At 48.0% G+C, this 17,260-nt stretch overlaps 3 protein-coding genes across 3 annotated transcripts; all 3 read left to right on the top strand.

Annotated features, from left to right (window-relative positions):
• Positions 1-618: 618 nt before the first annotated feature.
• On the top strand, positions 619-4,018 carry cdipt (CDP-diacylglycerol--inositol 3-phosphatidyltransferase (phosphatidylinositol synthase)). The gene is made up of 6 exons (XM_037476626.2): positions 619-841; positions 1,850-1,984; positions 2,309-2,462; positions 2,756-2,837; positions 2,931-3,012; positions 3,093-4,018. Exons 1-6 carry the CDS (start codon positions 799-801, stop codon positions 3,233-3,235), a joined length of 639 nt encoding a protein of 212 aa, XP_037332523.1. The 5' UTR covers positions 619-798; the 3' UTR covers positions 3,236-4,018.
• A 245-nt stretch (positions 4,019-4,263) lies between these two features.
• On the top strand, positions 4,264-9,287 carry LOC119220526 (myc-associated zinc finger protein-like). Its single transcript, XM_037476625.2, has 8 exons — positions 4,264-5,280; positions 5,722-5,872; positions 6,056-6,423; positions 6,768-7,024; positions 7,321-7,384; positions 7,924-8,095; positions 8,180-8,529; positions 8,710-9,287. Exons 1-7 carry the CDS (start codon positions 5,248-5,250, stop codon positions 8,482-8,484), a joined length of 1,350 nt encoding a protein of 449 aa, XP_037332522.2. The 5' UTR covers positions 4,264-5,247; the 3' UTR covers positions 8,485-8,529; positions 8,710-9,287.
• A 359-nt stretch (positions 9,288-9,646) lies between these two features.
• On the top strand, positions 9,647-17,200 carry nlk1 (nemo-like kinase, type 1). Its single transcript, XM_037477296.2, has 12 exons — positions 9,647-10,327; positions 10,811-11,228; positions 11,572-11,701; positions 11,782-11,837; positions 12,292-12,398; positions 12,476-12,561; positions 12,638-12,847; positions 13,025-13,126; positions 13,296-13,382; positions 13,483-13,681; positions 13,758-13,851; positions 14,973-17,200. Exons 2-12 carry the CDS (start codon positions 10,921-10,923, stop codon positions 15,019-15,021), a joined length of 1,428 nt encoding a protein of 475 aa, XP_037333193.1. The 5' UTR covers positions 9,647-10,327; positions 10,811-10,920; the 3' UTR covers positions 15,022-17,200.
• The last annotated feature ends 60 nt before the right edge of the window (positions 17,201-17,260 follow it).

The following is a 17,260-nucleotide window of genomic DNA, read 5'->3' as shown; positions in this document are numbered from 1 at the left end:
TAATGTCTTTGATGTTTACGATCGTTTATTTATTTATATATATTTGATCTTTAAATAATCTCCTGGTGATGTAAAACGGCTGCTTCAGAAGAGTGTCGTTAAAGGGAAGGCGCGTGCTGTAGCGGGTCTCAGACGCTGCGTCCGCGCATACGTCACTTCCGCTGCGACCTGCCTGTCCCGTTCCGTCGGCTCCTCCGGACGCGGCCGAGGGACGCAGCCCCCCTGGAGCCGATTTGGAGGACCCATCAGAACTATCCTTTGCGGGCCAGCATATCCCAGCATGCACTGTAACAGGAGTACAGGAAGTATTCAGATCATATTCTTCAGTGAAAAGTACAAACACCACAAAGTAACAATGGTTCACAAAAACGATGCACATTGTGTATTCCAGTGTGTTGTTCATGAGTAAAATGAATCAAGTTCCTGCCTTTTGGACATGGACAGGTATTTTAATGAGGTTCAACTATCATAACGATATAACTGGATTTAAGGCTTTAGAAATACAATCGGCACTGTTGAAAAATAACTAGTGACACGAACATCGTTCAAAGGGTTTTGTTTGGAAAGTAGGTACAAAGTTAGTCAGCGTTACGCTCTTATTCTGAAATGTTAGCGGAAGTCATGTCATTGTCGCTGATCGGAAACAGGAAATCGATGTTTCTCTTCTCCGAAGAAGTAATCATTCAGCGAACATCCAACTGTCGCCGTTAGTTTCGTTGTCTCTTTCAAATAACACTGAGCGACTGAATCTACCGAATCTACCGGACACCGACAGACACGGACCGGGAAGCATCCAAGATGGCGGAGGAAAACATCTTCTTCTTCGTCCCCAATTTGATCGGTTAGTTCCCCTCGTCTCTTACCAACCCGTAGCGTTAGCTAGCTAGCTTCAGCTAAACGTGTGGTGGAGTAGCCGTTGTACTTGTACCTCTGCTCACCAGTTGTACTTCTGCTGACCCCTTGTACTTGTACCTCTGGTGACCCCGTGTACTTGTACCTCTGGTGACCCTGTGTACTTCTGCTGACCCCGTGTACTTGTACCTCTGGTGACACCGTGTACTTCTGCTGACCCCTTGTACTTGTACCTCTGCTGACCCCGTGTACTTGTACCTCTGCTGACCCCGTGTACTTGTACCTCTGGTGACACCGTGTACTTGTACCTCTGGTGACCCCGTGTACTTGTACCTCTGGTGACACTGTGTACTTCTGCTGACCCCTTGTACTTGTACCTCTGCTGACCCCTTGTACTTGTACCTCTGCTGACCCCGTGTACTTGTACCTCTGGTGACACCGTGTACTTCTGCTGACCCTGTGTACTTCTGCTGACCCCGTGTACTCGTACCTCTGCTGACCCCTTGTACTTGTACCTCTGCTGACCCCGTGTACTTGTACCTCTGGTGACACTGTGTACTTCTGCTGACCCCTTGTACTTGTACCTCTGGTGACACCGTGTACTTGTACCTCTGGTGACACCGTGTACTTCTGCTGACCCTGTGTACCTCTGCTGACCCCGTGTACTCGTACCTCTGCTGACCCCTTGTACTTGTACCTCTGCTGACCCCGTGTACTTGTACCTCTGGTGACACCGTGTACTTCTGCTGACCCCTTGTACTTGTACCTCTGGTGACACCGTGTACTTCTGCTGACCCCTTGTACTTGTACCTCTGGTGACACCGTGTACTTCTGCTGACCCCTTGTACTTGTACCTCTGGTGACACCGTGTACCTCTGGTGACACCGTGTACTTCTGCTGACCCCGTGTACTCGTACCTCTGCTGACCCCGTGTACTCGTACCTCTGCTGAGCCCGTGTACTTGTACCTCTGCTGACCCCGTGTACTTGTACCTCAGGTTACGGCCGTATCCTGCTGGCCCTGCTGGCCTTCGCTCTGATGCCGTGTTGTCCCTGGACCGCGGTGTTCTGCTACCTGCTCAGCGCGCTGCTGGACGCTCTGGACGGACACGCGGCCCGAGCCCTCAACCAGTGTACGTATACATCCGGACTGAGTACAATCCGTGTACTGTGTGTACTCTGGCTCCGGTTAGGATTTGAAGTAGTAAAAGCATGTCTTGTGGTAGAAATGCTAGTATTTGTGAAATTGTATTTCTTTGAGACTACGGCTCCTTGTGTCCTCATTGACGGCTTGGTGTACAGATTGTTGTTTTATGATGTAACGTTTGTTAGATATTAGATAATAATGGTGATGTATTATTATTCTGGTCATTTGAAGAAACTTTAGGCTAAAAGTATAATCATTGAAAGTATTCTACACCCTCCCACGCCTATGGCGCCGTTTTCTCTCCTTCCAGCCACCAAGTTTGGAGCCATGATGGACATGCTGACGGACCGCTGTGCCACCATGTGTCTGCTGGTCAACCTGTCGCTGCTCTACCCGTCCTACGCCTTCCTCTTCCAGCTCAGCATGTGTGTGGACATCGCCAGCCACTGGCTGCACCTGCACAGGTACCAGTACACCAGTACAGCAGTACACCAGTACTAGTCAGGGCCTCTTCTTCTGTGCTGTGAAGAAGCGACTTGGTGCTCTGAGGACCTGGGACACTTGGCTTGACTTCTTTTCACTTCTTCTCTGGGACCGGAGGAGTCGCCACCCTTTAATTTTGCGTTTTTTCTGAAAAATGTTTTATTTTGAAAAATGACCAGATTCTCTCTCAAAAACATGCGCTTGTCCCACTTGACATGTTTCATGTTTCCTGTATAAAACACCATGAGACGTGACTCGCTGCCTCTTCTCTCAGCTCGACAATAACGGGCTCCTCCAGTCATAAGAACATTGACCTCTCAGGGAACCCCATCCTCCGGATCTACTACACCTCCAAGGTGAGGAGCGCGCGCACACACACACACACACACACACAGTGACTGTGTGTGTGTGTCAGAGAGTCACGGTGTGTGTGTGTTTGTGTCCTGTAGCCGGTTCTGTTTGTCATGTGCGCCGGGAACGAGCTCTTCTTCTGCCTCCTCTTCCTCCTCCATCACATCCAGGAGCCTGCAGGTAAGAGCTTCGTGGTACGTTCTGCTGTGTCATCACTACCTGCACAGCAGTAAAGGACCTGTGTACTCTGTGTACTGCAGCCTGGCTCTACTGGCTTCAGGGGCTCTGTGGGACCATCTGCCTCCTGAAGACGGCCATCAGCGTGGTCCACCTGGTCACCGCCTCACAGAACATGGCCGCCATGGACGCCGCCGAGCGGGAGAAGAGCAGGAAGACGCAGTGAGAGGGGGAGGAGCTAGTCAGCCATGTTTTTTATTTGTTTGTTTATGTCCGTGCACTTGAGGGGACGGAGGATTTATGACCAAACACGGCGACGTCAGATGAACGTCTGCTGGATTATTGATCCGGTCGTGATAAATAATACAGAACGATTAAACTGTACAAACGAGATCTGTCATCACGCTTCAGTCACAGAGTGCTTTTCATCCTCTGCAATGATGACCTCACACATCAAATATATTTAAGTCTGGTTCTGAATGAGATTATTGCTGATCCATATTTAACCAGTTTGACAAACATAGTTCACTCTGACGCTTAAGAGAAAATATTTATTGTTGTATTTAAACTGCAGCTGTACCTGTCGGTTGGACAAATAGACATTTATGCTTTATCCTTCCCTCATGTTTTGTGGACCTTTTAATGATCAAACCATCAATCAGCGATCAACTAACTTTTGGAGAAAATCGCTACGGGCAAATTTAAAATTGTATTCCTCAATGATGATGATATTCTAAAATGTATTTATGCGATTGTGTGAAGAGACCAAACATGCAGACAAATGTCATGTTAATCAGTTTTTGCTTTTTCATATCGTTCATGTTTTGTGGTAGAAGTGTGTCCACGTTTAAACTGCTCAACATGAAAAGACACCGTGTGTGTGTGTTTGAAGTGTTTGAATAGAATGTATTATAACAGTAGAATATACAAATGTATATGAGTTGGTGGTATAAAAGTGCACATGGTTTGACTTAATTGTGCAAATAAAAACTGCCCACATTTATTTTCATTATTATTCTTTATTCATATGCAGACAAAGCTTAAGTAGTTTTTCCCTTTTTAAAGCTCAAATATAATAATTCTTGGTGTATTCACTGTGTCCTGACTGTGACGTCACCTCGCAGTCCAGCTGTTTGCACCTGCGCGCATCGTTACCGCTGAGGCCCCGGATGAGACCCGGATGGGACCCGAACGGAACTTGTTTGAGCGGAACCCGGACCCATTTCAGCGAGCACGAGTTCCGGTGACCCGCCGCGCGGTGCGTGCGTTGTTGTAATGAATCGTTGAACCGGAGGAGGGACGCGGACGGCCGGGTCGTTGTGTGATTATTTGTCGGCCCACGGGGAGGGGGGAGGGAGGGACGCGGTCCCTTTAAACGGAGAGGGACAAGGGGGGAGAAAGAAAAGAAAAGGAAGACCGAGAGGGAGGGCGAGAGAGGACCTAAAAAAAGAGAAAGATGTCACCCTGTGGATCGGGACTTCGAGGCGGAGCCATGGACCGCGGCCGACCGGGAGCTCTGTAGGCGGGGGACAAGCTGTACGCAACGCCGAGGCTCAGGGATCCGACGCCGCGGCGGCCTCCTCCTTCTCCCCCTCCTCTCCTCTCCTCTCCTCTCCTCTCCTCCCACGGAGCAACGATGAGCGCGACCTCCTACTCGTCTTCGGTCGACAAATTATCGCAACATTTTTTATTACAGTAGACATAAGCAAATTATATATATTATTGATACCGTACCATTAAAATAAAAGCATGACATCAACCATTTTGGCGCGTTTGCAAAATGGTGATTCTATATTCTATTTCTAATTCATGACTCGTAGCAGGTTTCTCGGTCTCACGTTCAGCTAAACGTCGTCCGGAACACTTATTTCCGATCCGCTGAACCCGGACAGGTGCGGAGGAGACACACGCCTCAGAGCGGCCGTGAGGAACGGCTGGTCCTCAGGGCTCCGGTCCTCATCCCTCCCACCCCCTCCCCGGGCTGCTAGCCGCTGGTCCCCGGGCTGCTAGCCGCTGGTCCCCGGGCTGCTAGCTCCTGGTCCCCGGACTGCTAGCCGCTGGTCCCTGGGCTGCTAGCTCCTGGTCCCCGGGCTGCTAGCCGCTGGTCCCCAGGCTGCTAGCCGCTGGTCCCCGGGCTGCTAGCTCCTGGTCCCCGGGCTGCTAGCCGCTGGTGCCCGGACTGCTAGCCGCTGGTCCCCGGACTGCTAGCCGCTGGTCCCCGGGCTGCTGAGGTCCAACATGGACACCTCCTGGAGTAACTTCCTCTTTCAGGTGAGCGGTAATTGAAGCTCCAGCGGAGGGGGTTGGGGAGGAGAGACGGAGGAGCAAAGGGAGGAGGGGGATGTTTGACACTTCTTCATGGGGTTTAAGGGAGGGGGGCGAAAAAACATGTTCACCTCTCTGAGAGGATGGTTATTATTTATGAATAAACGGAGACTAATTAATACCACAGAGTAAAAATTCTCTGCTGAAATAATGTAATTATTCTAAGTAAATATAATTCAAATATAGGCAAAGTAATTAAACTGTGACTGTGGTGCTATTACATATGAATGTAAAAGCAGTATTTAATTGTAGTGGTATTCTGAGATATGAACTGATCACTTGATAACCCTGATGGATCAATAGGTTGATAAGCAGACATAACACCTGTTGAAGTACAATACGTGTACTTGTGTACTACTATTACTACTACTACTACTACTGTTTCAGACCTCGACGTCTCAGACTCAGCCGGAGACGCCTCTTCAGTCCGATCTGATGCCCGAGCTCTCCGTGTCGTCTCCGTCTCCTCCGGGCGACCACATGGGCACGCCGCCCTCCACCGTGGACACCGCCGCTCTCAGCGAGGAGCCCCTTCCTGGTGAGGGGGGGGGGGCATATTGATCATGTGTAACATACAGCTGGACTCTTGTGACTCATCATTTTACACATTTATATATATATATATATATATATAGGAGATTAGTGTTGTGTAGGGTTTGCTGGTCTGTATCTGGCATGTTGTTCATATATAATATAACATGGAGTCTCTTCTGACCGTCAGTCAAACCGCTGCCCAAACCGGGCCGGGCCGCTCACATCTGCGCCACCTGCAACAAGGAGTTCAAGAACAGCTACAACCTGCGGCGGCACCAGTCGGTGCACACGGGCATCAAGATGAAGGACCGGGCGGCCCGGGAGAAGGAGGACGGGGTCAAAGGTGGAGGGAGGCAGGCGGTGCCTCTGTCTCTGCTCCACCTCACTCTGCCTCCTCCTCCTCCTCCACCTCCTGCAGCCCCGCAGACCCTCACGCAGCACGGCAACCAGGAGGGCCGCCAGGTCTCTGTTTCCATCGCCCCCGCAACCGTTACCATGGCAGCGCCGCCCCAACCCATCCAGGCAGCTGTGGTCGTGGTGGGCTCCGTGGAGCAGGTGGGCTTTGGTTTGATTCATCCTTTATTTATATTTCTTATGGTCCTCTAAGGATATTTTGGCTTTTTGTTAAAGCGTAATTTATTCCTTTTATTGGAAATACATCTGGTGCTTTTACTATGGAAGGTAAGAACAGGAAGCTGGTAATAAATAGTTAATAAAGTTGACGACTTATTACAGGAACAAATGGTTAGTGACACTGTAGCGTAGCATCTTAGATTCATTGTTTAAGCACATAAAACACAATCCGGTTAAAGACAAGTAAGGTATCTGTTAAATGTAGTTTTTATTCATGAACTTAACTGTAATTATCAAATATCCCCCCCTCCCCCCCCATCTTGCAGACCTCCTGCACGTTTCCCCGACCGAGCCCCCACCCGGTGAGGAAGAACCACGCCTGCGAGGCGTGCGGCAAGGCCTTCCGGGACGTGTACCACCTGAACCGGCACCGCCTGTCCCACTCGGACGAGAAGCCGTACTCGTGTCCCGTCTGCCAGCAGCGCTTCAAGAGGAAGGACCGCATGAGCTACCACGTGCGCTCGCACCAGGGCGGCGTGGAGAAACCCTACGTGTGTCCTCACTGCGCCAAGGCCTTCTCCCGGTACGCTTTGATTATTGAGGATTAAAACTGTGATCAGACAGTTTACATTTGTAGGTGTGAGATATGAAAAGAGAAAAAGAATCTTTTTCAAGCACATTTTAGCAGCTGATGCATCGATATTAATATGACCGATTAATAAATGAGTTTAGGAGCTTTTATCGTCAAACAGGAAGCTGTCTTGTCTTGTCTGTGGTGGTCCGGTTCAGTCCTGCTGAACTAGATCCTGTGAACCAGCACCTTCAGGCCCGAGGGGCCTGGTCCTGGTGTTTTTTTAACGCCTGGTTCTGTTCTTTCAGCCCGGATCACCTGAACAGCCATGTCCGCCAGGTGCACTCCACAGAGAGACCGTTCAAGTGCACGGTAACTTCCTGTTTACTGTAAATCTACCGCTTTGGGTTTATGGAGCAGAGCACCGAACCATGGTGACGAGGATGAAGATGAAGATGAGGATGATGGTGTTTTATCACAGTAAAAAACTTGTTGAAACAAAGGAACTGAAACACTGAAGTTTTTAGTGGAAATGAATCAAATAATTTCAGAGTAAATGTATTTTATGGACCGAGCTGCTGAAGAAAAATAAACAAAATGCATTTCATAAATTCACTTTTCTCAAATCTTTTTCTTTCACTTTAATTTTCCCCCTTCCAGTAAATTTTTTTTTTCTTCTCAATTTTCATTTAGTTATTTGTTCTTCTGTCATTTGTCTTCCTTACTTAGACCTCACTTCCTTAATACTTTTTAATTCAATGATTTTTTTCCATAAATATGAGGCACATTTTGGCTATTTGTGAAACTGTTGATCTTTACGCTGAGTGGGTTTTGGTTCGATATTTATTGTACTAATTGATCGGCGCTCTATTCTGTTTATTTCATCCCTGATGAATCCTCCGTGCACACAGACGTGCACGTCGGCGTTCGCCACGCGGGACCGCCTGCGCGCTCACCTGATCCGCCACGAGGAGAAGGTGCCGTGTCACATCTGTGGGAAGCTGCTGTCCGCTGCCTACATCACGGACCACATGAGGGTCCACAACCAGTCGCAGCACCACGCCTGTCACCTGTGCAACCGCAGTGAGTCCAGCTGCAGGCTCTTATTGTGAAGGCGCTTTGCGTTGTTTGTGTGTCGATGACCAACAGGAAGTGCTCGTTTTCCAGGCTTCACCACGGTCACCTACCTGCGGGTCCACGCCCAGAAGCACCACGGTCAGGAGTGGAAGGAGAGCGGGGGGGCGCGGGGGGGCTTCGGTGGGACGGGGGGCAGCGGGGTGCTGCTCTGCCAGCTGTGTGGCGTGCAGTGCAAGACGGCCACGCAGCTCCAGGGTCACATGGGCACCCACGGCAACCAGGGTGACCCCGCCCCCACCAGCGCCAGCGGCGTTCCTGTCACCGAGTCTAGCGCTAACGCGGGGGGGCTGCTAGTGACAGACGGCGCCGGCATCGGGCCCCCAGCCCACAGCTAGCACGCTGGGGAGGCCCGGGGGGGGGGGGGACTGCATCCTATCCAGGTGTGTGTAACAGGTCACTCACACATCCAGATGCTTTAAAGAATGTCACTCACTGCATGACATTTGAGTCGAGTGACATCACTGGAGTCAGCGTTGTGTCTCTTTGTCTCTTTGTAGTTTCATTCTTTTGGCCTCATGATGAAACTGTTTATTTTAAATCTTTTTCTTTTCACCTTCCAGATGTTTTCTCTCCAGAACCGGACTCAGAGCGACAGAAGCCGCCGCCCCTCTTCAACGTTCTTTGTACAGACTTTTTTCCCCTGACCTTTTGACCTTCCTGTGCGGATCAGAAGAGACAATAAGGAACTCATTAAATATGAAACATGTGTATTTTTACTCCGGTGGTTTTAGCAATTAGCCGTTTCTCTCTTTGCCGTCGTCGTATCGTCTCGACCGACTTGCACATAGCGTCACAATTTTGTAAAGTGTTTTTAGATTATTTGTATTCCACAATGTGTCAGTGTTTGTTTACAACAGGGGGGGGGGAGGGGGGCACGATAACTTATTTTAGTACTAAACGCTCTCTGGTTGGGAGCAGGGACCTGAGATGGACATCCTGTGATCCACTTTTCTACGTATAGTTTATTTGTACCATAAACTCTGAATGTGCATCAGTCCTCTGCTTGGCCTCGCTCTCTGGAAGAAGTTGACTTGTACTCCGTAGCTGCGTTGGTGACATCTCCTGTGGCCATGCGTGTTGATTGTACTTGATGCATAGTGCAACGCGCCTCGTTACTTATTAAAAAGCACGAAGACGCACATGTGGAGTCATGTTGGATTTTTCTTCGACTGCTTCACCGACCGAATGTGCGACTGCAGGATTTCTCAGTAGATGTATTTTTCCAGTGTAGTATTAGTACATTATACCGAGTGCTATTAACATTCACTGGGGTTACATTTACTGGTATTTTTACAACTAACAATTGCCAGTATTTTTATTTTACAGTGCAGTATTAATACTTGTTAGAGTGTACTATTAACAGTAGTACTTTTACTGTGGTAGAGATTCCAACGCACTTTTAATTGATATGAATATTTTTATAGTGTGGATTACTTTTACTTCAATGCTAACTCCGCTAACGTTAGCATTGTTTACAGCAGCGTCGCCCCTCCCCCACCCGGCTTTACCAGCTCCTCCTACCGACTAGCTAACCAGCTAGCCGCGGTGAAAGCGACCGGAGAGCTTTACGAGACACCGCAGACCACCACTAGGCATCCTGGATGAGACATATTGATCCAGAAATCACGACAAACCGTCTTAATGGGACGTGTGTTCGGCGGATATCACGACGCGATGGCCAGCTAGCGAACAGCGCAGAGCTAGCTGCTCGGCTAGCCGGGCTAGCAGCTCCGCTACACCCACAACTATCTCGGTTTAATCGACTCCTTTCTGAAACTAGTTTCTGGGTCATCTATTTGATTTAACCGAGGGTTTGTTTGCGCGTGTGTCGAATACATCATCAACGCGGATGCCTTCTTTTTGACATATGTAGGTCACTGATACCGACCAGTGATAGTTATGTGGGTCAGACAGCATCGGGTTAACCTGTTAGCACGAACAGCTGGTTAGCATGTTAGCTAGTTTGGTTTCTACTATGTATCACGTCATTTAAAACGTCTAGAATAGCGCTAACGTTTAATCACGTGCTTGTGTTCGCGGCGGTTGCTCTGCAGCTCGTTTCTGTGGTTCCCATCGAGCGCAACGTTCATTTATTTTTGACAATTTTGGTTCGTCGCTGGACCATCATCGGCTAACCTAGCTAGCTAAGCTAACCGATTAGCTTCACTAACCAACCAGGTGAGAGCAAACTATTATTTTTTATTTTGTTCCTATTTTTATTATATATTCTATAGTCCACATTTCTGCTGACGGTTTTTACGTTTGCTGGACTGAAAGTTTGCATTTCTATTTACATTTTTGATCTGTTGATGTGATCATTTTGCAGTTTTTACTTTAGAACGACGTCACGTTCGCATTGTGTCCATCAGCACATTTCTTTACGTTAGCAGCTTTCTGATGTTTCAATTATTTTCCTCAATGTATCTTATAATCACTTTGGAATCATTAGATCGATCCGTTATGTCTGTCCTGATATTCTGCAAATACAGCTGCAATTATTCATTTTCTATTAACCAATTTGCCATTAATTGAATTTCATACAATTTTCTTCGAGGTAAAACAAAATATTCAGTTCATCATTTTACAGAAGACAAATGCGTTTGCAGATGAATTCTGTGTCGTCTCCATTGAACAAGTCTTTGGTTCCTGTTTCCCTCTCAGGAGTCATCGGGGTCATGCCAGGTGTTCTCCCGCACTTCCCTGTCGCCTAGGCAACCAGCAGCTCGGGTGTGAGGAAGCGGAGCGTTCCCGGGCCCTCGGCGAGGGGAGCCATGGCGTTCCACGGCGGCGGCCGGCAGACCCTCTGCAGCGACTTGTTTCCGGGCTCCGAGTTGGGCCACAAGTATTTCTGCGTGAACTCGTCTTGCGGCGCCCCGTCCACGGGCCTCAGCGCCACGCCGTGCCTAAGCGGACCCACCGCTCCGGCCGGGACGCCCCGCCACCCCGCAGCCATGGGGGGCAGCACAGGGGGGGGGGCAGCGGTGCCTCAGCCCTACAGCAACCCGGCCAGCGAGGTGCCGAGCCCGGCTGAGATGGAGCCGGACCGGCCCATCGGCTACGGGGCCTTCGGGGTCGTCTGGTAAATTAACGATTAATCAAGCACCAAGAAAATGTTTTCTTTATTTTATTTAGACTAAAGTCTCTGCCATGATTCACCAAACCTGCAGAGATGATCATTTATCATCTTTACCGATAAACCATCGATGCTTTTCCTCTATGAAAAGGCCAAATCTGACAATTAACCAAATTCAGTTAATTATCAAATGAAACACTGAAAAGGAGCACTTTTCAATGTTAATGAAAATACCTCAAAGATGAACTTTTAGCTGCAGGAAGTGAAACTCCTGAGAGCCTGGTCTGCACCTCCTGTGATGTCACTGAACCTCCTGTGATGTCACTGAACCTCCTGTGATGTCACGCAGGTCTGTCACGGATCCTCGAGACGGGCGTAAAGTGGCCCTGAAGAAGATGCCCAACGTGTTCCAGAACCTGGTGTCGTGTAAGCGGGTCTTCAGAGAGCTCCGGATGCTCTGCTTCTTCAAACATGACAACGTAATGACGAGCAGCTCGGGGGAGCCTGGGGGGGGCAAAGAGATGAAAGAGAGACCAACTGTTTTCTGTTTTCCCTGCAGGTTTTGTCGGCGTTGGACATTCTGCAGCCGCCACAAATCGACTGCTTTGAGGAAATGTATCCTTTTAGAACTTGTATATAGATATAAAAGAATCAAAGCATCTGAACCACCCGACAGGTTCATCTGTAGAAGCACAGAATGGCAGCTAACTTATTTTTACAAATGAGTAAGTGTAGAAAGAAAGAAGACTTTACTTGTGATTTATTGGTTTTAAACTCTTTGTTCACTTCCTTAAGTTCAGTCTGATTTATGGTCACATGAGTGTTTTTACAGTCTGGGTAAAATAAACGGTTTATTGGAGATTTTCTTACGGTTTCATACATTCTCGGTGCGAACAAGGAACATCAGAAAGACGTTAATCTGATAACAGCCGGTCCGAGAGGGTTAAATGTGACCATAAAGAGCCGTTGTCACACTGCACCTTCCTCTGCATCGCGGCCTAATTAATAACAGTAATAATAATAATGGCTTTTGTCTGCGGTCCGATGTTTTCCTGAATCCGCTCCTCAGCTACGTGATCACGGAGCTGATGCAGAGCGACCTGCACAAAGTGATCGTGTCTCCTCAGCCGCTCACCACCGACCACATCAAGGTCTTCCTCTACCAGATCCTCAGAGGTGGGAAGTCATTGAAGGACGTAACCATTGGCATTCAGTGGAATCGTAGTATTGATAGTAATACACTTGTGCCTCAGGTCTGAAGTACCTTCACTCCGCTGGGATTCTGCACCGAGACATCAAACCTGGAAACCTGCTGGTCAACAGCAACTGTCTGCTGAAGGTGAACCGGAGAGACGCCACCATTCTACGACACGTTTATGATCTGTTTAGTCTAATCGTCGCGTTGCGGCCTGTAGATCTGTGACTTCGGCCTGGCGCGCGTGGAGGAGCCCGACCCGACCCGTCACATGACCCAGGAGGTGGTGACCCAGTACTACCGGGCCCCGGAGGTGCTGATGGGCTGCCGGCACTACGGCTCAGCCATCGACGTCTGGTCGGTGGGCTGCATCTTCGCAGAGCTGCTGGGCCGCCGCATCCTCTTCCAGGCCCAGAGCCCCATTCAGCAGGTGGGGGGGGGGTCTAAGACGATTAAAGCAAAAGCCTCCAACTACGCTCAATAGTCTCAATAGAATGTGATCATTTTCCTTTGTTTGTGCATTTCATGATTTTATTGTTCTTGAGAGGAAATGGTTTTATTTCCATTAGACAAATGAATTAATTGCGATGTCCCTTCCTGTCCTCAGCTGGATCTGATCACAGACCTGCTAGGGACGCCCCCCCTGTCGGCCCTGTCGTCGGCCTGTGAGGGGGCCAGAGCTCACATCCTGAGGGGGCCACACAAACCGGTACGGGACCCACAAGAACCCCCAGAATTCAATGCTTTTCACAGAGTCTGTGTTTTTCAAGGCAATGCGTTCAGGGGCTGTTGGAAAGGTGGATCGCTGACCTGTTTAAGGGCCTTGTTGTGAACCGTGAGGCCGGCGTTGATGAAGTGGGCGTGTGCTTGTGTTCCAGCCCTCGCTGTCGGTGCTCTACATGCTGTCTGACGGCGCCACGCACGAGGCCGTGCACCTGCTCTGCCGCATGCTGGTGTTCGACCCGGTGAGTTCAGGTGCCGCGCGGCCTCGCGGATCTCCTTCTGGTCCGAGCCTCTCGTTGTGACCCTTCGCCGTGTCGCCCCCACCCCCCCCCCCCCCCTCAGGCTAAGCGGATCTCCGGCAGCGACGCCCTGTCCCACCCCTACCTGGACGAGGGCCGCCTGCGCTACCACACCTGCATGTGCCAGTGCTGCTACTCCGTCCCCAGCGGGCGCGTGTATACCCGCGACTTCGAGCCGGTGGCGGAGCGCCCGTTCAGCCACAGCTACGAGAACAGCCTGCTGTCCGTGTGGCAGGGCAAAGGTGAGGGGAGGCGCCCGGCTCCTCGTTGCCACGGATACCGTTGGCTGTCGCTGACCCTTGTCTTCTTCTCTCCCAGAGTTGATCCATCGCTTCATCACCGAGCACCAGCAGGGCAAGCGGGTGCCGCTGTGCATCAACCCCCAGAGCGCCGCCTTCAAGACCTTCATCAGGTGAGCGGAGGCCGAGCCGCCCGTTAGCTAGTTAGCTAGCGGCGTTTCATAGCTAACAACATTGTCCTGACCGGACAGTTCGCTAACAATCAAGTCGAACTATTCATAAAAATTATTGCGTAATGTCTTCAGGTGATTTTACAGTTTCATACAAATACAGTTTAAATTCTGAAAGTTGAAATGTTCTTTCCCAGAGTAAAAGGACGCTAACACCGGTGAACCAGCCGTGCGCTGGTATAGCCCTGACCCGGCCAGAGGTCCTTCGTCATCGTAAACATTTTTTTTGCGATTCACCCTTGTAAATGTCTTTTTAAAAAAAATGCACTTTTCAAATTAAAACAATATTTGGCTTGAAAGGTAAAGAGCTAACGCCTACCTTAATACCGTTAAATCACCTGAGAACATTACACAATTATTTATATTAAGTTTTACCGCATAGTTGACTCTTTATATATATTCATGAGATTTGAAATATATGAATTAACATTACTAACTTTTAATAACAATACACTAAAGAACAACAAAAACTGTTTGTCATTCAAATTCATTAAGACTGCAGCTAATGCTATGAAGCTATTTCGCAGCTAGCTCGCTAACGTTAGGGTGACTACAAAATCAAAGGTGGTTAACTCACAATAACTGTCAGCCAACTATCTATCTCTAAGGGTAGCACGCTAGCTAACTGTAAGCTAAGCTAAGGGTAGCACGCTAGCTAACTGTAAGCTAAGCTAAGGGTAGCACGCTAGCTGACTGTAAGCTAACCTAAGGGTAGCACGCTAGCTGACTGTAAGGTAAGCAAAGGGTAGCACGCTAGCTAACTATAAGCTAAGCTAAGGGTAGCACGCTAGCTAACTGTAAGCTAAGCTAAGGGTAGCACGCTAGCTAACTGTAAGCTAAGCTAAGGGTAGCACGCTAGCTAACTGTAAGCTAAGCTAAGGGTAGCACGCTAGCTACACAGCATTGGCTCTGTTGGTGGTAGTTTGGGATACAGCTAGTACCAAGTGGTCCAGAAGAGCAAATGAGCATTGCAGATAATGTCATTGTAATGAATATGTCATGTTTGTATCTACAGCAGGGTCAGTGAAGCGTTGTTTGACCGGTGCTGGTCCTTGTGTCCTCAGGTCCACTGCATGGCATTCCTCCAAGGTGTCTAGGAAGGAGGAGAGATGAAGGCTCCTTCTCCTCCTCCTCACCAGGAGAGTTCCAGGAAAAGATTTTGTCGGGTGGGGAAAAAAGACCGAAGAGTTTAGGTCCTCTTTTTAATTTTTCTCCTTTTGTTCACCTGCCTCCGACCCACCTGAGCTCCTCCTCCTCCTCGTTTAGTTCGATCCTCACATTAAAAGCTAAAGCTTCAACGAGCCCAAAGCTCGCAGCGTTTTTTTCTGGTGCTGAATTAAGAAATAAATAAAAAAATGCTGCTGAAGTTCTCGAGGAAGAAAAAGAAAAGAGGAACTCAGTACTAGATTTAATTATTCCATAAATATCATTAGAGACATTAAGAAATAATGCTTTTAATCGTTTGCTAGGATTGTGTAGTTTATTTTATTCTTTTTTAAAGCTATTCCAGCCGTGTTTATTATGGTTTATTTTCAACGGCAAAAATCCTTTCTCTTATTTCTACTGCATTTGAAACACATCGCCAGGTGTTTAAGTCTTTTCTTCCACCGTTTTAGAGCTCATTATTTTATTTTGAAAGTTGTGACAGGAAGCTGTGACCGGTACTCGGGCCGTTATCCGTTAAAATAAATATTTACAGAGCCGGTGAATTTCGTTAAATATTTACGTTGTAAATTTATGAGAAAAAACACAAAAATATATAAGCAACAAATCTCAAAGTTGGATCCATCTTTCATGTTTTAATTTCATTCTTTGTAAAATAGAGAAAAATTCGTACGCTTCTCGTACATTTCCGACTTAAATCACAGGTGACAGGGTTCGGCTCTTTGAATATTACCCAGGTGCCCCAGCTTCGGATGTCTTCTTCTTCCCTTTTCAATGTGTTTTTGTTATTGCAGAGAAGCAGGAAGTGGCTTTCATTTTGTTACCTCTTAATTTATTGAGTGTTTGTAGAAGAGCCTCCACCTGTCCCCCCCCCCCCCCCCCCCCCCCCCACGCTGCTGTTGGTTGGTTCCTTTAGTTTACCGTTTTCAGGACTTCCTGTTTAGTTTATCAACCGTAATACGTCCACACAAATAATCAGCCAATAATCACAAGGATCAGTGTGAGGAGTTTAGTAAAGACGAGTTCTGGAGGAGGAGAAGAAGCTTCTGGAGTTCCACGCAGGAACATTCTTCAGATCATTAAAGTATTTTAAAGATGACACGGTTCTTCTGGTTGAGATGATCCTCCTAAACGAAGAGGTTCCTTTAAGATCTGCAGAAGGTTTACTGGTTCCTCGTCTACACATGGACAAAGCAGCAGAACACTGGAGTCACCGGAGGTTCTCCTGGCTAAAGATCTGACTTTAACCGCCTCGTCTCTCTTGTTGTAGAGCAGGAGGAGGAGGAACCTCCCGAGAACTCCTGGTCCTCCTCCTGCATCGCGTTTGACCGTTTCTTCTCGTACTCGTCCTGGTTCTCCTGGTTCTCCGCACGGTTCCTCTCAGCCCCTTGAGACCTGCCCTCCTCCAGGAGGCCCTCCTGTAGATCTGCATGCGTGTGTTTTGCCCCTGAGAGCGTTTTGGGTTTTGATGGTTGGTTGAAGGAAAAAAAAGTACATTTTGTGGTAAATTTCTTTTATCTTGATTGAATTCATCTTTTAGGAAGTGATTTTTATTAGACGGTTTTAGTTTGTTGTGATTAAAGTCGCTGACGTTCAAAGATTGTTCCCTGAGATTTGAGTTTATTTCCTCGAACCGATGAATTCATTATTATCAAGTTCTCTCTCATCCTTAAACTCTGAAGTAAAACCATGAACATCTTCCTGTGATTAACGTCATCAGATGAGTCACTTCACGAAGGTTCATCACTTGTTTCAACTCCAGAAATACGATGAATCCGTCATTCGAGGGACATTAGTTGATTTTTACAATGAGTGGAACCCGTTTCTGGATAGAGGTGCTTCAGGTGAGGAGATCAGCTGAGCAGGTCAGACGTCTCATAGGGGGGGGGGGGGGCTAGTCGTGTTTAGAATTAGCCTTGTTTTTCTTCTATGAAAAGAAACTTGATGTTTTTATTATAAATATGAAACAGATGTTTTTTGTCTTTGATTTTAGGAACAAACAAACACATTTTTGGTTTGTTCAGTTTATTTTTGACTTGTGTTCCCAACAAATACTTGAATTTCTTAAAGAAAATTGCTTAGAATTAAAGTAGTGAATGATGAATAAATAAATGGACACTGGATAATATTCATAAAGTTCACGCGTCCCTTTTTCTCTTTGATCAATGAGTCTGAAATGACAAAGAAC

The sequence above is a fragment of the Pungitius pungitius genome, chromosome 12 (assembly GCF_949316345.1).
Source record: "Pungitius pungitius chromosome 12, fPunPun2.1, whole genome shotgun sequence".
In the NCBI taxonomy this organism is placed as follows: domain Eukaryota; kingdom Metazoa; phylum Chordata; class Actinopteri; order Perciformes; family Gasterosteidae; genus Pungitius; species Pungitius pungitius.
This window is presented reverse-complemented; position numbering and strand designations above follow the sequence as displayed.